Genomic DNA, 24,522 nt, shown 5'->3' with positions numbered 1-24,522 from the left:
AGAGCAGGAAGTGGTGTGGGCAAGCAAGGAACAAAGACAGTGTTGGGAGTTGGAGTTAGAGAAGGTGTCAGGGATGGGTTGACACTTGAGCTCAGGTTTGAGGAATGGGAGAATTCTGATCATGGCCTGGAGGAGGAGAAAGGGTATTCTAGGCAGAGCCGATTCCCTGAGCACAGGCTGGCAGGTGGTGTGGTGACTGGAGACCTAGCCTAGGGCTCTATGGGATGAGGTCATGGGCTGCCCAACTTCTCACCAGCCTCTCCCTTCTGAGGCCATATGATCATTTGATAAACATCTGACTCCTCTACTAATCCATGCAGTAGGAACCCCATCTGTTTGTTGCTGCTCTTGCTCCAGTGGCCTGAACAGTGAGTGCCTGGAGCATCAAAGGTGCTCAGTAAATATCTGTTAAATGAATGAGAAGCTTCTCATCATACAGGATGAACTTTGGGGCAAGTGCTTCTTCCAACAGCCCCTGCAAGAACATCCCACAGGGTTTAAAACAGTGGTTTGCAAAGTGTAGTCCTGGGTGCATCACCTGGGAAGTTGTTAGAAATACAAAGTCTCCAGCCCCAACTCAAGCTTACCCTGTGGGATCCAGCAACATGTTTTCACAAGCTATTTCAGGATGCTTTTGCTTTAAACTTTGAGAACCGAGGCTCTAAAACTATGTTCACAGGCACCCTAAGAGCCCATGAAGACCTAATTTGCAGGTGGATAAACTAGAAATATGGCAAAGCCTGGCCCAGAACCCAGGTATTTCGGACCCTTTCTCTTTCCCCAGCCCACTCTAGGGCACAAAGGCGAGCCCGACCATCAGCCCCTTCAGGTTTCTAAGACTTGGAAATGCCAAAGGTCCAGAGTAAGGGGGGGAGGAGAGGGGGTCTGGCCATTCCTCTCGGGGATAGAAGGCGGGGCCATGTGCTCTGAGTCCCGCCCCATTCCCGTTGCCCTGGGAAACCCCGGGTTGTAACAATAACCCGCTGACGCGCTTCTGGGAGGGATCCTGCCGAGTCCGTGGGCGGGACGCCCTGCTGCGAACCAATGAGAGCGCCCTGGCCCCGCCCCCGCGTGCTCTCCCCCAGCGCTGAGCAGGGGGCGGGGTCGCGCCCGCCACTCCTTCCCTGGTCGGTAGGCGGCGCTGTTGCTAGCAGGGGCTGCAGCCAGGTCGCCCAGAGTCGCGCACCCCGCGTCCCCACCCCCGGTCCGCGGGCGGGCGGGGCACCCAGCAGACAGAGGATTCCGCGGCTGCAAGTGGATACGCCCCGCCCCTCCTGTGCGGGTCCGCCCCCTCCTGGTCCCCCGCCCATTCCGAGGTGCAGCCGGCGCTGAGCGCGGCAGGCGCGGGAGCTGGTGCTGGAGCCGGAGCGGCGGCATTTACGGGGCGGCGGCGGTGCAGGCTCCCACACGGGCTCGGGTTCCGGCATGGTGCAATTCGGCCTCGTCCCGGGAGAGTGGGGCCCGCGCGCGGGGCCGGCGCCGGGGGAGCGGCGGCAGCGACAGTGGCGGTGGTGGCTGCAGGCTCAGGCTGGCGGCAGGTGCTAGAAGCGGAGCTGGGCGAGGTGTATGCCCTCTGGGCTCCGGGGCCGCCGCCCCCTCACTGCTCCCATCTTTCTCTCCCTTTGGGCTTTCCAGCGAGACCGGCCCCCCGTCTCCGCGCCCCAGCCCATGGCGCCCCGCGGTTGAGCCGGCGCCGCCAGGGACCCCTCCCGCGGGCCTCCCCGGGGCGTGCAGATCCCGGAGCCGCCCGCCCACCCTCCGCGGAGTCTCCCTCCCCTCCTTGCCCGAGCCGGGCGGGACCATGGCTGCAAAGCTGCGAGCGCATCAGGTGGACGTGGACCCGGACTTCGCGCCGCAAAGCCGGCCGCGCTCGTGTACCTGGCCCCTGCCGCAGCCCGACTTGGCCGGCGACGAAGACGGAGCGCTGGGTTCAGGGGTGGCTGAGGGCGCGGAGGACTGCGGGCCGGAGCGCCGGGCTACGGCCCCGGCAATGGCCCCAGCGCCGCCGCTGGGAGCGGAGGTCGGACCGCTGCGGAAAGCCAAGAGCTCCCGGCGGAACGCGTGGGGGAACCTGTCCTACGCCGACCTCATCACCAAAGCCATCGAGAGCGCCCCGGACAAGCGACTCACGCTCTCTCAGATCTACGACTGGATGGTCCGTTACGTGCCCTACTTCAAGGATAAAGGCGACAGCAACAGCTCGGCTGGCTGGAAGGTGGGGGCGTCTGGCTGGGGTGGGGGACTGGGCTCCCCGGTTGGGGCTTTTAGGGTTTGCTTGGTGCGTCTGGACTTCGGGCGGGCTGGCGGGAGGGAGGCCCCGGGGCACCCTCAGGGGTCACGGAGTGTGTGTGCCCAGGGCGTGGGGCCTGCCAGCAGACAGGAGGGGGCGTGCTGGGAGCAGCCGTGTGCATGCTCTGGATGCAGGTTGTGAGGTCTGGTGGGATAACAAGGGACTGACTGCCACTTTGAAGCACCCCCGAGGGACACCTCCAGCCCATCCTTGGGGGCATCGCAGAGGAACCCCGTTCTCAGACCTCCGACATTGGGGAGGCTCTTCTTACCCCGTGAGTGTGCTTTGGGTTACTGTTGTTTTACCCTCTCCACCGGGGCACCCTCCTTAAAGAGCTGGAATGATGACTTGGGTCAATGGCTGCTTTCTCCCAAAATCTTTCTCACTGCCTGCCTGAAGCTGACCCCAGGGTGAGGAGTGCAACCCTGGGCTCACAGTTCTTCCTGTGGTGTCAGGAGTTCACCCTAGGGCACCAGCCAGTCTGGGGTGGGATGACTCTTCAGGTGACCTGGGATCTGAGTTGTCCATAGGGCAGCTGCTGTTCCCTCTTGCTTTGATCACCATGGTGGGCTGGTGATTGCCCCTGCTGGTGTTAGTGCGGGATCTGTCCCTGCCCACCCCAGGCTGTCTTCTGCTTCCCTGGCTTTCTGAGTTCAGATGCATTGGGGGGTGAAGGGAGGGACAGGGGCACCCCAGGGGAAGCCTCAGTATCAGCCAGTGGAAAGGGGAGAGCCATCTTGGGAGAAGACAGGGGCTTGATGAGATCGTGGCCTCCAGACCCTCCTCAAGCTATCTCCTTGGGGAATGGGAATAATGGATAATTTAGAGGGATAGGAAGTTGGGGATGTAGGGGCTTTGCCTGAGGCCTGTGAGCTGTCAGACTCCCTATGGGAGAGAGGGGTCTCTGCCCGGGAGGCATCCCTAAGTGGAAGGAGGAGACTGGGCCTGGTGGTGGCTGCAGATAGGGTCAGAGAAGGAGGTGTGCTGGGGCGGGTGGGGGGGGGGGTCGCTTATAGACAGCTCTAGATGCCCAGTGGCTGCATTGTATGGGTTATGGGTGCTCTGACCTGGGAGCGCATGACTATCAGGCCACTGTATGGTGGGGTCACAGGCTGGAGGGGCAGACATGAATGAGCCTCCTTCCCTAGCCTCTCCAGTCTCCTTGGAATCAGCCTGCACTGGAACACTTATTCCTCCCAAGTGGGTCCTGCCCTTGGGCTTTGCTCCAACCTCCCTTCCTGCTCACTATGTACTGTCCTACCTTTTACTTCTTCCTGTAGGTATATTCCCTATCTTGAAGGACAGTTCAGATGCTTCTTCCTGGAAGCCTTCCTTAACTTTTTTTAGCTAGCTTAGGAATCCTTCTTCTCTGACCCTCCTCCTGCTTGTCATAGGTTTCAATCTTTTGTGTCCTGTCTCATATCCCTTCCCCACCCTGCCTTTGGAAGACAGTGGCAGTGTTGGAGCAATCTCTGCCCACGGCACCCAGCATAGAGCCTGGCAGTGCGGAACCACAAGTGCACGTCTGGTGAAAGAGTGAAGAAATGGGCGGATGATGCAGAAGATGCTGAGGCTGGGGAGGGTACTGTGGGTCCAAACAAGCCGGGAGGGCTTGCTGTAGGAGGTGTAGTTCCCACTGGGCTTGATGGATTAGGGATGATGGGAGAAGATGGCAAGAGGGGACATGACGCTAGAAGCTGGGAGAGAACTGCAGTTTGTTGACAGTCTCAGGGCCAAGCCCTGAGCCAGACACTTTTAGGCATCTATGACAGGAGTCTCCTTAAGTGCTCTCTCAGTAGTCCCTGAGGTGGGTTTTACTGTTACCATTTATAGAGCTGGACACTGAGGCACAGAGTGAAGGAGTGAACTGCCCAAGGTCACCCAGTCAGTAGATGGGAAAGGGGGACTCCAATCCAGGTGTTTCACCCTCAAGTCCCAGATAGAACCTCTGAAATAGTGTCCTGCTGGTATAAGGTGTGGGAGGGGGACACTGATGACTTTTGAACAGGGGCAGGTCTAAATCATAAGATGTGATTGGGAATGTGCTTGAAGATAACTTCATCCCATGAGTTCATTTCTCAGACTGTGAAACTGAGACCCAGAAAGAGGACTGGACTCTTCTCAGGCCGTTAGTGAGCAGCAGGCCCTGGATGACGGCCCAGGTCTCCCGCCTGCCCACTGGATGCGATTTCCACTGCACCAAGCTGCTCAGGACACAGTGGTTCTCCCTGCGTGTAGGCTCAGGAAGGAAGGAGTCCTGGAGGGCTCGTCCGGGACTGGGGCATTGAAAAGGGAGCTTCAGGCCTGGGCTCCTGACCTAGGCCCTGGCAGAGACCACCCAGCCACTGGGGAGAGCTGTTCAGATGGGCCTCTGACCTTTACCATCTCATTCCCTGGTGGTTATCCTCCTCCTACTCCCCACACTTAGCTCCCAGCAGGAGCCTCTTTCCCCTCATTTCTGCCCCACCAACCCCCTGTTCCCTCATTCCTAGTCAGTCCCTCCAGGGGCCTGGTAGAGGGGCCATTCCCAACTCCCAAGTTAGCAGGGGTTGTGATACACCTCAGGTGCCTAGGCTAGGGCCAGGGCCCATTGTTCCTTCTTCCTTCTCCCCCATATAAGTGTTGTACGAGACTTGGATCCCTGGAGTGTACAAAACCTTGTGTTAAATGGAGTAGGGGAACCAAAAGGAAAGACACTGGACCTACTTTCAGGACACATCAGTGCTCAGCCAGTTCCACACCTTTCTGCCTGTAAAACCTGTGTTAGTGAGCAGCAGGCGGCAGGAAGGGCCAGGGGTGGGGGCAGGGATATGGATAAGGCAGGTTAGATCTCTTGGGGAGCCAGGCAAGCCCTCACTGAGAAGGTGGCACTTGATCTGAGCTGCCTTCATTGGGAGTAGAATTGAGGAGAAAGTCTTCCAGGGGATATTGACTTCATATGCAAAGGCGAGGAGGTGGAATTGAACATGTTGGGTCTAGGAGACTGCTGGGCATGCTAGGGTAGAACCCAGGGCTCCTGGGGATGGCAGGGAGGTGGCATGGGAAAGGCAGAGTGGGACAGATCAAGAAGGACTGATGTGCTTGACCTTTGCCTGGTGGTCCCACCTGTGATGTGAGGAGGTAGTCCAGCAAATCAAAGGAGGTGAGATCAGCAGCAGGCGCAGCACACTCACCAGGCTAAAGCCTGATGCGAGGCTGGGCTTGGTGCTGGGAACTCTACCACAGAGGCTGATTATGTTTCCCTCAGAGGCGAGGGTCTCCAGGCCCAGGACTAGGGCTTGGACAGGAGGTCCCCATTCCTCTGCAATGTCCCAGAAGTGTGGGTATCTGACATCCAGGTAGAGCTTCCTACTTTCTCTCATGTTCCAACTCTTTATTGATGGCTCCTCCAGGAAGCCTTCCAGGCTGCTCTGGATCCTGGTGCTTCTTCCACTTAGTGCTCCTTTCTCTTAACACCCCAGGAGTTGTTATGCTTGTTTACTGGCTGCCAGCTCCCCTGGGAGCTCCCAGGCCAAGCCTTGGCGCCTCCCATTCTTGTCCCCAGGCCTAGTGGGGGAGGAGCACAGTGGATGAGGACTTCCCTTCTCCCTCAGGGCCTAGAGCAGCCTGGCTGTTGGGGGTGAGATCAGGAGGGGTGGTGCTACCCCTATCTGGCCCAGGCTGGCCAGTAGGTCCTAAGTGGGGTGGGAACTAGAAGGAGGGACTGATCTGAGATGCCAGGAGGGTCCTGCTACAGCTGGGCTGAGTATTGGTTGTGAGTGCAGGGGCACCCCGTTCTTTCCTCCCTCTAGCCTGCTGGAGCAGGGCTCCCTCCTCCTCCTTTGTCCTCTGGGGATCCCCAGCTCCAAGAGCTGGTTGGGGTGTGGGAGGAGGCTGTGCAAGCCAGGGTTGGGGGGTGTCCTTACTCCTCCCCTTCACCCTCCCCCCACACTGCACGAGCAGGGGGGCTGGCAGCTGCCCGCCTCCTGGGCACGAGCCCGTGCCAGCCGCTCCTGGCACAGTTGCTGGCACGCCCGGCAGACTCCCACGGCCACCTGCTCACACCCACCCACTAGTGCTGGCGCTGCGGGCCCTTCCGGCTTTCCGGGCCTCCCGAGCCCCCTCCCCCACGCTCTGGAGCCCCAACTGTGGTCCTCTGCTCTGGGCCTGTCCCCTGGGTCCTGCCTGCTCGAAGCCCATGGCTCTGGCCCCATACCCATGCAACTTGGGGAGCTGGGTTGCCAGGCCCCTGGGGTTAGCTTCGCTGCAGCAGGGAGGGGAAGAGGGAACCAGGAAGCAGACAGACCGACAGACAGGGTGAGGGCCCCGCCTGCCACCTGGCGCCGCTCCAGTGGGAGGATGGCGGGCAGCTCCGTGCCAGGCAGTAATTGCAGACAGACTAATTTAAAGAGATGAGACGGTTATTTTTAACTCGTGTTAAGGTAATGAACAGTGCAGGGGGTAGGGGGGGGTGAGGTAGGGTTTGTGGGTTCGAAAGTTCAGTGTCCCTCAGTCTCCACTTTCTGCGGTTTGGGGGCCCTCTCTCTCACTCCCTGAGGACTGCAGCTTCAGGACCGACCGGAGTCCGGACTTCCAGAGAGGGGTAAGGATGGCCGAGAGGGCCAGGGCCCACTAACCAAGCACACAACCCATCAAATCCTGGCCAACCATTCTTCCATGTTGTTGTTAGGATTCCCGTTTCCCAGATGGAGCAGTAACTTACCTTGGGGTCACATCCATAGGAAGTGGCAGCCTGGGGATTGGACCCCCTTCTGATCTCAAAACTCAAGCTTTTACAACGCCATTGAGGCTGCAAGGGAGTTTGAATCTGGATTTTGAAAGGTTGCAGGCTTGTTCTAGAAGCCCACCTTCTCCTGTCTTAGAGTAGCAGCTCGTGGTGGCCACCACATGTGGCCCTGGGGGCTTTGGAAGCCCCTCTATCTGTGTCTTGTTAGGAGTGAGAGGAGGTTCTGGACTGTTTTATGTGGATATGGCCTCTGGGATATGGGTGTGCCAGCTATACAGAGAGCCACTCCTCACCTCACTGTCTCCCTTACCTGTGCCGGACTCGCCGGTACCCCTCTCTGCAGCGTGTGGCGATGGGGACCTGGCCAACAGGTACACATTGGTGTCCAGTCCTCCCATATCCGAATCAGACTTCAGGTGTTTAGGGGATAGGGGGAGTCACACCCTTCCATGCCTCCTTCCTCCGTCTCAATCCTTCACACACTCCAAGATACAGAGCTCAGGACCTCTGGGACTACAATTCTTTTGCTAGATAGGTCTTAATGTTAGGGCTTCCTTCCCCAGCCATGTGCCATCTTCTTGGAGCCTCACTCAGGGTGTCCTAATTCAGTCCTTGGGGGTCTGTTGGAGCTGTGGAGTTGGGAGTGGGTGAGGGGTGGACGGAGCACCTGTAGGGGAACCTGACCCATGGTGTGTGAGCTGGAGCAAAGCTCTCTCCCACTCTGGTTCTGGGCATTTGCATCGGTGTCCAAAAGGCCTTACTGCAGTCTCTGGTCCTTTCCTGGCTGCCACTGACGAACTCTGGTTCTAGGAGGCATGAAGTCATTGGGAAGCTAGTTGGGACTGAGCGCAAAGTCCCGGTAGGATTTCTCAGGGTGGAAGCATGCGAGTACAGGTTTGGATGAACCTGAACTTTGGACTCCTGCATGGAACTGCCTACCCTGCTCCTGGCAATACCCAGGTGACAAACATACTCTGAGCACAATGAAGGGAGTACTCATGGCAGTCCCAGCTGGCCCCCAGAGCAGGCAGATGGGGGGTGCAGGGTGTTGAGTGGGCATTAGTTGAGGCGCTGGGGCCTGGGTAGGGTGCTCAGGGGGACAGCTGGACCCAGAGCATCCCCATTCCTCCTGGCACCCTTGTTACCATGGAAACCAACTCCTGTTTGGGACAGTTTGGCTGTTTGCTGTCTCTCCCCACCCCCCAACCCATATGTGGAGGTGGGAGGGGGCCAGGTGGTGTGTGGGGGAGGGGCCTCCCACACCCTTCCCCCCAGGGCCTCCATCTTTGCAGAGAACTTTTCTGGTCTCTAAGGGGGGATGCTTCATATGGGAAGGGAAATAAGAATTAAGAGCAATGATGTCTGGGTGCTAGGCAGTCACTGGGCACTTCACAAGAATTCTCTTGTTTTCATTCTCCCTGGACCTGCCAGGTGTGTGTTTATAGCCCCATTTTGCAGTTGAGGAAATAGAGTCCCAGAGAGATGAAGGCACCTGGCCAAGGCAGCAGAGCTGGGAGGAGGCTGAGCCGGGTTTAGACACAGAGCTGTCAGTTTATAGTATACTATCTCCAATGCCGGTCCAGAACCAGCCCCGCACAGCAGCCAGCCCTCCTGCCCCATGGTTTGCACGTGCTTGAGAATCCTCTGGGACGTCTCAGTGCCCTGGGCAGCCAGCCAAGCCCACTGCTCTGTTTGGCCCCCGGGCCCTTTGCTGGCCTTGTCTAGGCCCTGCCTTCCCTCCCACTTTCTTTGCTGCCTCTCCTCTCACGCTGCCTTCCCACTGCCACCTTTACAACCTGGCACTGGAGTTCTCAACCCACACCCACTGCCGTTGTCACGTGCTCACCAAGGCAGCTACCAACCCTCACGGACTGATCCCTTGGGACACCCCTCAGAAACTAGGCGGGGTGCTTGAGTGGTTTGAACAAAGACCTACCTCCCAAGTGATTCTGGAACCCACTGTGTCTGCTGGAGAATGACTGCCTGTAAAATCCTTAGTTGTTGGCAAACCTGGCTGATGATCAGAGACCCCTGGAAGCTTATAATGAATGGAGGTGTAGTGTCCCTATTTCAGATCCCTCTCTATCAGACTCTCATCAGGTGGGCTCTGCGTCTGTGTTTTAACAGGCTTATCTGGTGATGAGTCAGATTCTGAATTGATGCCTTAGATGGTAACTTCCCGGGCCCCTGCTTGGCCCTCCCTCTTGCTCTCAGGCTGGACCAACTTCTGCTGTAAGCAGGCCTTCTGGGTTGAGCCACTCCTTTTTGGGTCCAATTGAACCCCCTGCAATCAGCTCCCAGGGACTGATCCCCCCCTCTTCAACACATTTGCCGAGGTCCCCTGTTGCTGGAATCCGTTGTATAGAACATGGAGGGAGAGAAGGGGCTGGTGCGCTCTGCCACTGAGGGCCTTTGGCTGCAGGATGGAGGTGAAAGGTTAGTGTCAATATTCTGAATGGTGAGGAACCCTGAAAGTCGCAGCCCTGCTCTCTAGTAGCTCCCCACCGAGTGGAAGAGACCAGAGCATGTGCACAGCACAGTGCTGTTCCTACAGGGTCCAAACCTGGGGCTCTAGCGTGAAGCTCGAGACCTTGGCCACCTGGCCTGTCAACCTCTCCAGCCACGTTGCCCACTGCTCTGTCTTCTGACCCTTGCTTTATCCACACCAAACTGTTCCGGCTCAAATTCAACCCTCAATTAATGCGTTCCTTGAATTCTCACAGCAATCCTGTGAAGCTGTTACTGTTACTGTCCCTGTTTTGCAGATGAGGAAACTAAGGATGAGAGAAATAAAGTGGCTTTCACAGTGTCCCACTGTACGTGACAGAAACGAAACTCCCTAGGGCTAATTCTTCCCTAGCCCAGTGCTCTGACCAGGTCATTCCACGCTGACCCTCTCTTGTCCCCACCCCCATATTGTCTTGCTTCCCTTGGAGTTTGGCCCTGAGGCTTGTAGCCTGGGGGTTGGGTCCAGGGCCCCTGGTTTACTCAGAAAGAGCTCCTGAGGGATGTCCCCACCCCATGATGTCTTCTCCTCCCTCCATCTACAGACCCCAAACCCGATGGCACCTTCCTCCGTTTGCTTTAATCTGGGCCCCTGTGCAGTGCGGCTCAGAGGAACTGAACAGCGCCCTGACCTTGAGGTGCCTCCAGGTCAAGCTGGGAAGATAAGATGAGGACTCCTGATTTTGATTCAGGATAAAGACTGCAGGGAGTCATGATGGAAGGCCAGATAATGAACTAAGGGTGTTTGGGGGAGGGGGAGGGGAGCCAGACAAAGGAGAAGGTCACACCCACAGGACTCTAGGAGCCTGCAGGGTCTGGCGTGTTGGCCTGGACTTGAGGCAGGAGAAGCAAGCAGGGGCTTGAGGGTGAGTGGCCTTGAATGCCAAGATGGGGAGCTGGTACTCCAAGCTGTGTGGAATGGAGAAAGATCATTGGAGGGTAGTGTGGAGGGTGAAGTAGGGGGGACTGGCCCAGGTGCCCAGTGTGGGCCTGGTACTGAAGTAGAGTTGAGACCATGAGCCTGAGAGAGGGTGGAAGCCCACAGAGTCCAAGAGGCCAGGCTTGAGGTGCCATGCATCACCAGGCAGTGCCTTGAGCATCTCGGGTGAGACAGTGGTATGGTTAGGAGTCTTAGAGGCAAGCAGGGAGGAGCAGATACTGGCTTTACTGTGTGGCCTGGGGCAACTGAGCCTCAGTTTCCTCCTCTACAAAATGGGATAACAACAGGACTTATGTCCAAGTTTTACTGTGAGAATTAAAGGTTAGATACATGTAATGTGTTCAAGAAATCTTAGTAAATCTCATTATTGTATTCATTGCTCTGGGAAAGGAAAAGAGCCCGCTCCCTGCTACTATGTAGAGCAGGGGTCCCTGGGCCCTGGGCCCTGAGTGACACAGGTGTGTGTGTGTGTGTGTGTGTGAGTGTGTGTGTGTGTGTGTGTGTGTGTTGGAGGAGGGGAAGTCTCTGCTCTAATGCCTCCCTTTCTGTCCCTAAGGGATCAGATATTCAGGATGTCCATGCTCTGCCCTGCCCTTAGGTTGTCCCACTGCTTTCCAGCCTGCAGAGCCTTTCCCGTGGCCTTGGGAGGCAGCAGGCAGGGTTTAGGCTCTGTGTTTTTACAGATGAAGGCAATGATTTGCTCAGGGTCACTTGAACCCAGGGCTGCTTGCCCCTGAACACCAGCTCCTCTTTGCCCACTGGGCGGTTTTGTGACCTTGGGCATGGTCCTTCCCTTTCTGGCTTTGAGTCCTATCTGGAGATCTGAATTCCCCTCCCCCAACACTCTGGGAAGTTGTGATGCCTCCTCCACCCCTCCTGTCCCCTCCCCCTGTCCTCAGCTGGCCTTGCCTACTCTGTAACCTGAGCTGGCGCTGTGGGGGAAGGGGCTTACCCTCCGCCAGAGGCACCTGCCAGCTGAGCAGATGTGAGGGGATGCAGGCCCTCCCCAGGAGATCGCAGGCTCTTAGCCCAGGGAGGCCGGGGCAGGCAGGACTCGGCACACCCAGCCCTGCCTCTGGCCTCTGCACCCACAGCTTCCCCTGAGCACTTGTTCACTTTCCAGTGGACATTCATGCTCCAACATGTCCTGTAAGGACTTCTCAGTGTCCAGGAGAAGACAGATGGCAGATGAGGGCTGGTGCCCCGGTCTGGGTGGGCTGCCCCGGCTCCTGGAGCCCCTTGGCATGGGGACAGGGGACCAAGGGCAGCCCCTGGGGGCGAGGCCAGTGTCTGTGTGGGTGGCCGTGCCCCTGGGAGAGCAGATGGTTCTCTTGGCACCATGCCCACTCTTCCTTTTCTCCCCCCAGGAGCCAGCCAGCAGGTCTGGGGCACAGCTGCTGGCCCTCCCCAGAGCCAGGCCCTGGGCAGGGCTGGGTGAGGTCACTGCAGCTGCTCCCAAGGCCTGAGCAGGGCTGCGGGGAGGTGCTGCTGCGGAGGGGGCGGGGGGCTTCAAATGAGAGACAGGGAGAGGCCTGAATGGCTTTGCACTTAGGGATCCCCTTTAATCCTGGCTGAGGGAAGAAAGTCTATGGAGGGATTGCTGAGCCGATGTGAATGGCTTCCCCTGCCCTCACCCTGGAGCTCTGCCTGGCCCAGGCTCTTCCCTAGATGCATCTCAGGGGGGAAGAACTGTGGGGTGAATTATGCACCACTCTACCATCTAATGCCTTGTGATGTCAGGAAGGTGGGTTTGTCTCTTGCAGCCTCAGTTTCTCATCTGTAAAATGGGGATAATAAACCCACTCAGAGGGTTGTCACAAAGATTCAGTAAGATTTCACTGTCAAGTGCTAGCACAGTGCAGCCTCTTGTGAAAGCTCAGTAAGTGGTTGTTTCTTCTCCTCTTCACTTTGCTGAATTCTCCCGAGGAGCCAGGACGTGCTAAGGAAGAGTAGGGAGACAGCAGAGGCGGGATGAATGGGAAGGGAAACCAGAAGGGAGAAGGTGAGGCTTGAAGCTCTGGTCTGAGGTTTTGCTGAACCGAAACTGCACAGAATGGCCAGGCCCTGAGTGGTTTGTGGCTGCTGAGAGCTCTATCCTATGTGTGACTTACTGTGAACTAAGGACTGCCCACAAAGTTCAAGTGGGAAGGCAGGCTTATACACAGTTATATTCGGTTTGTAGGTAGATTTCTGCGATAGCACTGAGGTGTGAACAACTATCTTTGGGGCTGACAGAGGGGACTAGGAGGAAGCCACAGAGCTAACTAGCCTGGATGGAGCATCAGGAGTTGCTCTAGCAGACAGAGGGAAAGGCAGAGGGAACAGGATGTATAAAGGCAGGGAGGTGAGAGATGCAGTGTTGCGGCTGGAACCGCAGATGGGCTTAAGGGAATGGAGGTGAGGAAACTGACAAGCATTGAGCCTCTTGAATAGCAGTCCGGAGTTGGATCCAAGCCCACAAGTGAGGAGGAGCACGTCAGGGTGAGTTTGGACTCCTGTTGCTGATTTGTTTGCTGCGCGGGCTGGGTATGTGGGTTCTACTATCTCTGCAGTGGGGCTGGGGGGTGCCAGAGCCTACCCCTTGACTTCATGCCTTGCCTTAGACATTTGGGTCCTCTTGGCCCCTGATTGCCCACTTCTCTTCCACTGCTGACCCCAAGCCTATTCACCTGTCAACACCTGTGGCCCTGATGCTCCACCTGCCCTTCTACCCCTCCTTTGCCAAGTACCAAGGATTTACACATGGCCTCAGTCCCCTGTGGTTATCCAGGTTACCCCTCCTACCAGGAAGCCTGCCTGGATTGAGCACCCCAGCTTCACCCCAGGCAGCAGAGCAAGTGACCCCTGGAGAGTCTATGGCTCTGTCTGAGACAGGTGTGTATTCTTGGGCCAGACTGGAACCACAGTGGGGTGGGGGGTTATGAGTGGGACAGGGGCTGCTGCTGGGGCTCTGGAGACAGGGATGAGATTTTTTTTTTAACAGAGACAGAGAGAGAGTGGGATAGATAGGGACAGACAGACAGGAACTGAGAGAGATGAGAAGCATCAATCATCAGTTTTTCGTTGCGACACCTTAGTTCCTTGATTGCTCTCACACATGCCTTAACCGTGGAGCTACAGCAGACCGAGTAACCCCTTGCTCGAGCCAGTGACCTTGGGTCCAATCTGGTGAGCTTTGCCCAAATCAGATGAGCCTGCGCTCAAGCTGGCGACCTCGGGGTCTCGAACCTGGGTCCTCCGCATCCCAGTCCTATGCGCTATCCACTGCGCCACCACCTGGTCAGGCAGGATGAGATTCTTGATATGTAGGATCTCATCTAGGTCCCAGCCCTCTCCCATGGATATTGGAACTGTGACCCTGTTTTACAAGGGAGGCCCAAGGCCACTTGGATAAAGTTGGGATTCCAACCCCTGCCCTTAAGATTTCTCCCTGCAGGAAAGGAGGGAGAGAGGAAGTGGGAGTCTTGGAGGGGATTGGAGCCCTTGCACAGCCCCACAGGTAGTCTCTGCTCAGGGAGGCATTGAGGGAGGGGCTGGATCGTCATCCTCACTTTGTAGACAGGCCCAGTTTCTGAGGGAGTGAGGACTGGGGTGAACCCTGGGTGGTAGTAGAACCTGGAGAGGCATCCATACCCAGCTTTGGGCACAAGATCCTGGACTGAACTGGGAGGGTCCTGAAATTCTCCAGGGAGGCCAGGAGGTAGCACAGGGCTTGCAGTGGGTAGGGCACAAACCTTGAGTGTCCTGTCTCTGATGCAAACTAGGAAACTTGGGCTTGAGAACCAAGGCAGAGATGGCCACTGATGTGGACAGCAAGGCAGTGTCGCCTACCACACTGGGGATGTGAGCCCTGGCTTTGGAACCCATCAGCCCAGAGACCCAGAACTGGCTCCATCACTTCCCAGCTTCGCAGCCTCAGGAGTCATTTAATCCAGCTGTGCCTCAGTTTCCCTTCTTCGTAAAATAGTATACAGTATAATGAAACTAGCCTGGGTCTGGCATGAAGTAGGTCCTGCCCTTCTCCTGCCTCAGTGTTTGAAGCGCGGGCCAGTGGTGTGCTAGTGCTGGCTAGCTGTTGTGCACACATCTTCCAGTTTTGCACTCACTGATCATGGCATACTGGCAGCTTAAAATTGGCTATATGGGGAGTATCCATGCCACATAAATCAGTAAAAGCTATAAATCAGATCAGCTGGGATCTTTCCCTCCTGGAGAGCTGGAGGAAATCCATACTGTGGGTCCTCTTTGGCAACAGAGGAGACAGAAGGGGAGGCACAATGGTGGAGTGCTGGCTGGGCCAAGCAGCCTAGAATTCAAAGTCTATGGGCCCTTCTGGGCCTGGGGAGATTGGACATAGTCATAGTGCCAGGCAGCCCTCAGCAGACATGGGACAGGGAATGGTGGGACCCCTTTTCTCTCCCCTTCCACCCTCCTCTTCCTTGAGAGATCTGGCAGGCTCTGGCTGGAGAAGTAAGATTGGTTGAGATATCAGTGAGTGAAGCCGTGCTGGAAGGAGAAATGAGGTTGTACTGGAAGATAAACAAGGTTGTACTGTCAGGGAATGAGGTGGTACTTGGAGGCAAGGTGAGGCTGCAGTATTAGATAAATGAGGTTGTACCGTCAGGGGGAGGAAGAGTACTTGTAGGAGAGGTGACGGCCTGCTGGATCAGTCAGGTTGCACTGCCAGAGAACACCGCCACACCACAGGAGGAAGGAGAGCCTCCGACTTGGAGGATAAATGAGGGTGTCCTGTTGGATAAATGAGGGGGCCCGTCAGGTGAATGGAGTGCTGTTAGCAAATGAGGTTGTACTTGCTGGATAAATGGGACTGGTGTGCTGGATAAATGGGGTTGTTCTGTCAGATGAATGCATTACTGCTCGTGGGCGAAGGGTGTCCTGGGAATAGATGAGGGTGTCCTGCTGGATAGATGAGCTGCCGCCACCAAATGGCTCAGACCCTGTCCACGAGGGAGACACCGTTAGCAAGGCCACAGCAAGCCCTGGGTTCACCAAGACTGTCTGGGAAGCAGGAGGGAGCAGCTGTTCTATTCATTCTCTGACACCATCTTCGCCTCGGGAAGCTCTGACTCCTCTCTGCAGTTCTCTCTGTGGATCATACTCTCCCTGACGTTCTTCGCCCCACACTTGTCTCTATGTTGCCTTCCTTCAGCCCAGTTTGGAGAGGCTCCAATCATGTGTCAGCTACTCTGCCCAATATAATCCTCCCTGCGTATGATCTCCCTTCTCTCTCTTGCATTCATTCTACAAACATTATTAAATTCCTCCTATGTATCAAACATATAGGGTACAGTAAAATATTGACAAAAGTTCTTCGTGAAACTTATATTCTAATATAAGGAGAACCAGACAATAAGTTATAACCCAGAAGAGAAACAAATTACATATACAATATATAATTTATTAATTTACATATTTATAAATTATATAACAATTTAGATAGTGATAATGGCTAAAGAAAAATTTAAAAGTAGGGTAAGGGGGCCAAGAAATGGTAAGGGCCTGACCTGTGGTGGCGCAGTGGATAGAGGGCTGACCTGGAATGCTAAGGTTGCCGGTTTGAAACCCTGGGCTTGCTGGGTCAAGGCATGTATGAGAAGCAACTATTATGAGTTAGTGCTTCCCGCTTCCCCACCTCTTCTCTCTCTCTCTCCTCTCTTTCTCCTCTCTTTAAAATCAATAAAATAAAATCTTTTAAAAAAAGGGAAATGGCAAGAAAGAAGAGCAGTTATTAAAAGAGTGGTCAGGATGGACCTCCTGAAAGGTAACGTCTAGACAGGACTCAGAGATGAGGAACTGACCTGGGTATGTGGGTGAACAGCGTTTCCCTGAGACAGAGGCCCCGAGGTGGCACCGTGCCTGTCAGGTTCGAGGAACAGAGGGAGGGATCAAGCAGGACAGTGTCAGGGGAGGAGTCTGAGAGGTCACGGAGGGGCTTGTGGGTCATGGCCGGGCCTCTGTCTTGTCCTCTGAGTGAGACTGTGCATCAGAGGGGTCTGAGCAGCACTGAAAGCATGTCTCTGGCTGCTGCACAGTGGGGGGCTGAAGGGAAGGGAGGGTAGAAGCAGGTGGCCATTTGATGGAATTGAGGTTCAAAGGTTCAAAGCATCTTGCTCCAGGGCTGCATTTGTGGGTGTTAGAGCCAAAAGTGGAATGCAGATCAACACCAGAACCCATGAACTTTGCCCTGCGCCAGCCTTCTCTCCCTGGTGGGTGAAGCCCCTGGAGGCTGGCCTCCCTCGGCCAGGTTCTGAGGGAGTGTTGGGATGGGCATGGGGTGGCCACTGTCCCTTCCTTCAGCCCCTAACGGTTTCCCTGAGGCCTCAAATCAGGGTTCTATCTCCCCTGGGAACCCACCCAAGTCTGTCTGGAGGTGTAGGAGGTGTGAGGCCCCAGAAGCTGGCCCAACTCAGGGCACCAGGGAAGCCTGGGCATGCCAGGGCGTGGCTGTGGTGGCAGGTTGCTAGGTGACTGCAAGAGGGAGCCCTGGTTACTGCTGCCTGGCAGAGGCGTCTCCCTCTCCTGTCTCCCTCACCTCCTCCGTGGCCTCTGGCCTCCCAGGAGGCGTTGCGGGTGAGATGTGATCAGCGCTTGCCAATGGATCTTGGCCTGGAGCTCTGATTGGTACCAGGTGGCTCGCCCTGGAGGAGCCAGACTGGACTTCAGGGCCTGGGTTTCCCTCATGGGGCACAGCCCTGGTACACACCTGGTAAAGAGCCTGGCTCAGCAGTCAAGAGGCCAAGGTCCTCACCCAGCTCTGGGCCTCCTCCCTAGGTGACCCTGGGCACCCAGATGGCCTGCAGAATCTCTCCCAGAGGGAGAATGCAAAGAGGGTGCAGAGCAGGCTGGGCTCCAGGCACCTCTGCCCTATCCCTTGATGGCTCACATGTAACACTCAAGTAGTGCATTAGATTCCATTTACAAAAAGAATGTCATGACTTAAAATAAAAAGTTTCAAAACCTCTAGGCTGGATGATTCCAAGAACTTTTATTATCAAAACGAAATTGTCCCAGTATAACTGGTCTAACTCATCAATTTATGGGTAGGGAAACTGAGGCCCATAGTAGAGGAGGGACTTGCCCCAGGTCAGGCTTGGTGGAGGGGGAAGAGCACCAAGCTAGAGCTCAGGAGGCCTGGTCTCAATCCCCAGCTCTGCCCCCAGGTCCTGGGCAAGACCTGTCTTCCTCTCTGGGCCCAACCAGCCATGGCTTCAGGCTGAAGCTCAGGCACCCAGGGGTCCCTGGCTGGACAGGGGACAGAGAGGGAAAGGATACAAACTGTCTTAGGCCCTGAGCATATATTCTTGGTGGTAATCTAAAAGGTTTTCATTTGTATTCAGAAACTTGGATGTATTATGAAGTGCAATGCAGAAGTCCCTTGAATTGTAAAAAGGGAGCACAAGACTTGTAAGGAACTTTGACCTTTTAACATGCTCCCAGTCTTCCCATGTCACCAGCTGCTAGGGATGGTTTCCGTGGGAAGTTTGAGAAGCACTGGGGTCCTGGCTTCCTAAGATGCTTCGGAGATTCTCCAACTCCTTTCTGTCTCCTGTGGTGGAATGCAACAGTGAAACTAACCTGAAATCAATACATGGCTCTGCCCCTTAAACTGTGTGAACTTTTCAACTTCCTTAACTTCTTGGAGCCTCACTCTCCATCTTCAGATAGGGATCACAGTCCCTGATTTGTACAGAGTTTGACAGGGATTACACGAGATAAAGTACTTAAAACACCCAGGACTGAACAGGTAGTATGAGTAGATGCTGGGACTTGGTGATGTGCTTCCTCCACCCCCCACCCCTGAGCACTCAAAACCAGGCTGGCACATGACACTGAAAAAGAGGTATTGCCTGACTGACCTTCCACTGGAGAAGCTGAGAGGTGGAGCCTCTGTAAGCCAGATGTCCCATATGGGAGAACTGAGGCCTCGCAGGCCCCTGAACACAGGTGTGGGGGAGGGGCTGGGGAAGCAGGTGCGGGGCGGGGGCAGGAAAGAGGGAGTATCTACTTGAGGGAGCACCACTCCCTTGGGGTCAAGCTCCCCTCTCTTAGGGTCCCAGGAGAAGCCAGGCAGGGCAACACTGGGAGGGGCCTTGGAGTCCCAGCTGTCACCTCCCAAGACCAGAAAGTACCAGATACATGGGGCACCTGGGGATCTGAATAGTCAGGTCAGTACAGGAACTGTGCTTGGGTTGGGGGTGGGTACCCTGGGCAGCAGAAAGGACATTTTCTTCTGAACACTGAAGGAGGCAGGAGGGAGAGCCCTCACGGGTCAGTGGTTATGGGGCTGGGTGGATAAAGAGCTAACAGCAGGTCATGAGCTGGGCAGATCTGGAGTGGTACCTGGCACTGCTGCCTGTGGGACCATGGGCAAGTTACATCATGCCTTCTGGGCATTACCCTATCATGCCTGAGATGGAGTGATGCCAGTTTTCCAGAGTTGTTAGTGCCCAGCACAGTAACATTCAGCATAATATAAAGGAGGCAGAGACAGCAGGTCTATGGGTGATCTAACAGGTGAGGTCTTCTGGACAGAGGGAGGGATTTAACGATTTATGAGCACCTGATGTGTTCTCCAAACACCCAAACACATCTCAGGTAATGACCTAACAGGTTTTGGATGTCACCCATTTTTCTTCAGGGTAGCTCACTAAGTCACTGAGGCTCACAGAAGTTAAGTCAACAGCCCATGGTCATATAGTTAGGTGGCTGGAAAAAGCCAGGCATCCTGACCAACCTTCTGATACCCAAGCCCATGCTGTCTCCACAGCAGTACTTGAGCCAGGAGGTCAAGGCTACCAGGTATGAGACCCCAGAGGTGGGTGTGGCTGGTCCAACAGGATCCTATGATGTCATTCAGGCTGCTGTCTTCCCTAACTTCCTCTGTCCCCAGGACAGGCCTGCCAAAAACAGGCAGTGGTGTGGGAAACACTACAGACCGGCACAAGGGACAGTTAGAAAAGGGTATGTGCAGGGTTGACACAGGTGAAGTCCAGGGAAGTACCCAGGACAGCAGAAAGGGCTGTGTAGCCTTGGGCAAGCCACTTCACCTCTCTGTAAATGGACATCATGCCACCTGCTTAGTGGAGATTTTGTGAAGGTTTCAGTAGGAAGGGGCTTTTAGGGCCGGCTGCAACCCAAAGGGCAGGCCTGAGGGCTGGGCTGGCCTGAAGGAGGGTGCTCAGCAGAAGTGGGGTTGGAGGTTTCCATGCCCATGGATGTGTTTTGAGAGGCTTGCTGGGATCCAAAGCCTCTGGAGTTCACAGAAGCTCAGAGAGTTGGGGAAATCTCTGAAGTCTGGGGCCTCTACCCACCTTGGGGATGCCCAGCCTGCCCTGCTTTGTCTGGCCAGGCCCTCCCAGCAAAGGGTTAACAGTCTTCTCTACCTGCAGTTGCATTTTAAAGACACGAAATTAAAGCAGGTAATTTATTCTCCCCACACACGAAAGAGCAATTAGTTCTAAACAGGGCTTAATCAGTCACCACGAGATTGATTTCTGGAGCCCTGGGTTTTCGGGCTCCTGGCACCATGCCAGGCTGGGGAAGGAGGGGGGCAGAGAAATGAGCCACAGCGGCATGAGCCCTTACATAATCTGCGGGGTAGGGGGGGGGTGGCTGGCAACCTGGCTAGCCCTGCAGCGGGCTTGGCTGAGTGGGAGAGGGGGTCTTGCTTCCCTGCTCAGTCCCCTTAATAGTAGTAGCCTTCAGGGTTGGCAATACCTCTGGGGAAAGGCTAGGGCCAAAGCTCGGTCCCACTCTCTGGGCAGTGCCTATGGGGACAGAGGAAGGAGAGGGGTGGTGTGGTTCTGGGGTCTTGGATGGATATTCTGAGTTTGTCCTACCTGATACTTACACCTGCTCCCCTCACCCCAACCCTTTGCCCCACTCACCCTTTCATCTTCCCTATTCCTCCCCTTTCCCCTTCTGACTCTTCTCCATTCTCTTCTCTTCTATTTTCTCCCCTTCCTCTCTCTCTATCACTACCTCATCTTTACTCACGGCCTCCTCACTTCCCACTTCCCACCCATGTCCTTGTCTCTGGCCACAGAACTCCATTCGGCACAACCTGTCGCTGCACACCCGTTTCATCCGCGTGCAGAACGAAGGCACAGGCAAGAGCTCCTGGTGGATGCTGAACCCTGAGGGCGGTAAGACCGGCAAGACCCCGCGGCGCAGGGCTGTGTCCATGGACAACGGGGCCAAGTTCCTGCGCATCAAGGGCAAGGCAAGCAAGAAGAAGCAACTGCAGGCACCAGAGCGAAGCCCCGACGACAGTCCCCCGGGCGCACCAGTGCCGGGGCCTGTGCCTGCGGCGGCCAAGTGGGCCACCAGCCCAGCCTCACATGCCAGCGACGACTACGAGGCGTGGGCCGAGTTCCGCGGCGGCAGGAGACCCCTTCTCGGGGAGGCGGCCGAATTGGAGGACGATGAGGCCCTGGAGGCCCTGGCGCCATCGTCGCCACTCATGTACCCGAGTCCGGCAAGCGCGCTGTCGCCCGCGCTAGGTGCGCGCTGCCCGGGGGAAATGCCCCGCCTCGCGGAGCTGGGAGGCCGGATGGGTCTGCACGGCGGAGGCGGGGGGATACCCGAGGCCCTGATGGATGGCGCGCAGGACGCGTACGGGCCGCGGGCCCGCGCTGGGACGCCCGCCTACTTCGGCGGCTGCAAGGGAGGTGCCTACGGCGGGGGTGGGGGCTTCGGGCCACCGGTGCTGGGCGCGTTGCGCCGCCTACCCATGCAGACCATCCAGGAGAACAAGCAGGCCAGTTTCGCGCAGGCGGCCGCACCCTTCCGCCCCGGGGCACTGCCCGCCCTGCTGCCGCCGCCGCCCGCGCCTCGCCCCGGCCCGGTGCTGGGCGCGCCCGGAGAGCTGGCGCTGGCGGGCGCGGCCGCCGCCTACCCCGGCAAGGGCGCGGCCTCGTATGCACCGCCGGTGCCCTCGCGCAGTGCCTTAGCCCACCCCATCAGCCTTATGACGCTGCCCGGCGAGGCGGGCACCGCGGGCCTGGCGCCGCCTGGACATGCGGCCGCCTTCGGGGGCCCGCCCGGCGGCCTCCTCCTGGAAGCACTGCCCGGGCCATACGCCGCCGCTGCCGGGCCGCTGGGTGCCGCGCCGGACCGCTTCCCCGCCGACCTGGACCTCGACATGTTCAGCGGTAGCCTCGAGTGCGACGTCGAGTCCATCATCCTCAATGACTTTATGGACAGCGACGAAATGGACTTCAATTTCGACTCGGCACTGCCTCCGCCGCCCCCTGGCCTGGCCGGGGCCCCGCCCCCTAACCAGAGCTGGGTGCCGGGCTGAGGGCGGCCTGCTGCGCCCCGGGTGCCTGCCCCGCCCCCAAGGGGCTTCTGTCTTCCCATCCTGATCCCCGGGTCCCCACCCCAGATTTCAGCTCCACAGAGGATCCAGGAGGCGGCCCCAGCCCTGCTGGCGATATCCCTCAGAAGTTGGCTGCTGAAGGAAGTGGTGGGGAGGGGCTGGGGCACCCCACATTCCTGCCCAGACTCCTGAGAGCCGCTCTCCCTACTCCCAGGGTAGGAAGCCTGGGGGTGGAGGCTGAATTTCCAGACTGGGTAAGAGTGGGGAGGAGCAAGGTAGGCTGTGTTGGTCCGAGAAGCCCACACAGAAATGGGGCCAGGGCCTCTCAATCATGTGTCCTTTGCGTGGCCCTTGCAGTGGTGATCCGCCCATCCCAAACTCCAATCTGATTCCCAGTTGACACTTTCCACTGGTCTTAGCCTCACCCACCAAAAGCCAGCAACACCTTCCCGAAAACACACACCAACCTATTGGCTGTGCACCCTAAATTGTCCTACTTCAGCCCTAACTCCCCCTCTGACCCTCCACCGTCACGGTTCAATCCCTTCCTCCTGCCTTTGCCAATCCCAGCTTCTCCCTTCCTCTTTCAGAGTCAAAAGCCCTTTTCAATCACTAACCCTCCTCCCCCAACTACTGGTCTCAGCTTCTCCAGCGGGCGTTCAGCTCCGGATCCACTCCCTAACCCAAACACCCCTTTCTCCGTGCCAGTTCTGGCTTCTCTCTCCCATATTTATAAGTGTCGGGGCGGGGCGGGCTGTGGGCGCGGTGTCCCCGGCGCATATCGTAGGCTGTGTACCGTGGCCGTGCCGTCAGCGTGTGCGTGTGCGTGTGTGCCGTGTCGAGGCCGTGTAGAGTGCATTGTACAGCATATTTTCATGAATAAAATTGTTTTAAATATTTCCCGCGCTTTGGGCTAGCAGGGGGAGTGGCGGCAGGGGTGGGGAGGAGGATAACTGGCAGAGATCCTGGAGGTGGGGGTTCCAGTGCCTGAGCCCCTATGGTGGTTTTGTGTCTGAGTATGTCAGCATTCCTGATACGTGTCTGCTCAACACACATTGGTTCCTCGCCTACTGAGTTTTGGACGCTGGGGATGTGCCTGTGTGGAGCTCTACACCTGTTTCTGTGAACATGTGCATGCAGGAAGTTTCTGGCCTGAGGAAATTCTGTCCTGAATAACCCTCAGAGTTGGGAGAGAAGACACAGATACTTACTGAGAACCTGTTAGTGTCAGGTTCTGTATTAGGTATGACTTTTGTTCCATTGTACACCTGAAAAAATGGCCAGAAAGGGAAAATGGCTTGGGAAAGCAGGGTGAGGTGGGGGAAGGGAGGCCTTTGAAGGCACACACATTTCTATTTGAATCTATTCATTTCCTGGTTTTGTTTTTGTTTTTTTAACTAGCTGTGTGACTTTGGGCATGTTTTCAACCTAACCTCTGTAGCCTTGCTTTCCTGGGCCAGATCACAGGATAATAGCACACCCATTGCATGGATTTCTTATGAAGAGTAAATGAGAAAAGGTGAGGAAAAAGTATGGATAGTGCTCAACACAGGTCCTGCACCCACTCACTGGTTCATCCTTGGGAGATTTATTGGGCACTTGTTATGTGCCAGGTCTTGTGCCAAGCATTGGGGCTGCCATAGAGAGCAAGGTAGGTACAATCTCTGCCTGCAAGGAACTTGGCTGGAGGGGGACACAGATGATTAAATAGGTGATTATAGATTAGAGCTATAATGAATGGAGGAGCAAGGGGTCTGCTGTGGGAACAAATAACACAGCTGTATTTACCCTGTGCTTGAGTCAGGGAAGGTGTCTGTTGGCATGTTGTCTTCATTGAGCCTTGAAGGATGTGTTGGGAAGGGAAGGGCCTCAGACAGGGAACGACATGATCAGAGACCTAGAATCAAGAAATCATGTGGGTTTCAGAACCAAAAGTAGTTTAGTGTGGTCTAAGTTCAGAGATGGAAAGGTTACTGATCACAGGGAGGCAAATGGACCAGAGGGGGCAACAATGGGAGAGGGTCAGTGACCAGGCCAGAGATGCTGGTGGTGACTCAGGTCAGGAGAGAGAAGGCATGGGGCTGGAGAGGATGAATTGACATATTGGGTTACTGGGTGTAGAGTTATTGGGACTTTATTGTGAAGTGGACATGAGAGAAGAGGGACAAGGAAGAATCAAGTAATGCCTGATTTCTGGTTGGGCAGACAGGGCCCTCCCCTGAGATGAGGATCCTGCAGGCAGGAGGAGCCCTGGAGGAGATGGGGCGCTCAGCTTCAGCCAGGCACAATCTGAGTTATGTCCTACGAGAACCCCTGGGATTTGGAAGCGATATCAGGAGCATATATACTGTGTGAAGATGTTCCTTGGCATTGGGCAACATGGTGGCCTGGAGAGTTCAGCTAGATAGTGGGGTCAGATGCCCAGGAAGGTGTCTGGGCTGGAGAGGGAGGTCAGAGAGTCAAGAACAGGGAGGCTGTCATGGAGGTGTTAGAAGTGGCTTGGGGCGGGGGGTGCAGCATGGGAGGAACAGGAAACTCAGGTCTGCTCTGATGAACACCTGGAACACCCCGGCTCAGGAAGAGGAACCACTGTCAGAGAAGGAGCAGCTGCAGGGAAAGGACAAAGAAAGCCAGAACACTGGGCTCCTAGAGTTTGTAAAAAGGGTGTGGTCCTCGAAAGAACTACCCAATGTACTTATCTCAGAGCCTCGCTTTCTTGG

The 24,522-nt window shown here is 56.3% G+C and overlaps 1 protein-coding gene across 1 annotated transcript; it reads left to right on the top strand.

Annotated features, from left to right (window-relative positions):
* Nucleotides 1–1,291: 1,291 nt before the first annotated feature.
* FOXO6 (forkhead box O6) lies at nucleotides 1,292–22,701 on the top strand. The gene is made up of 2 exons (XM_066269484.1): nucleotides 1,292–2,215; nucleotides 20,528–22,701. Exons 1-2 carry the CDS (start codon nucleotides 1,802–1,804, stop codon nucleotides 21,782–21,784), a joined length of 1,671 nt encoding a protein of 556 aa, XP_066125581.1. The 5' UTR covers nucleotides 1,292–1,801; the 3' UTR covers nucleotides 21,785–22,701.
* Nucleotides 22,702–24,522: the final 1,821 nt, after the last annotated feature.

The sequence above is a fragment of the Saccopteryx bilineata genome, chromosome 3 (genome assembly GCF_036850765.1).
Source record: "Saccopteryx bilineata isolate mSacBil1 chromosome 3, mSacBil1_pri_phased_curated, whole genome shotgun sequence".
NCBI classification, from domain to species: domain Eukaryota; kingdom Metazoa; phylum Chordata; class Mammalia; order Chiroptera; family Emballonuridae; genus Saccopteryx; species Saccopteryx bilineata.
This window is presented reverse-complemented; position numbering and strand designations above follow the sequence as displayed.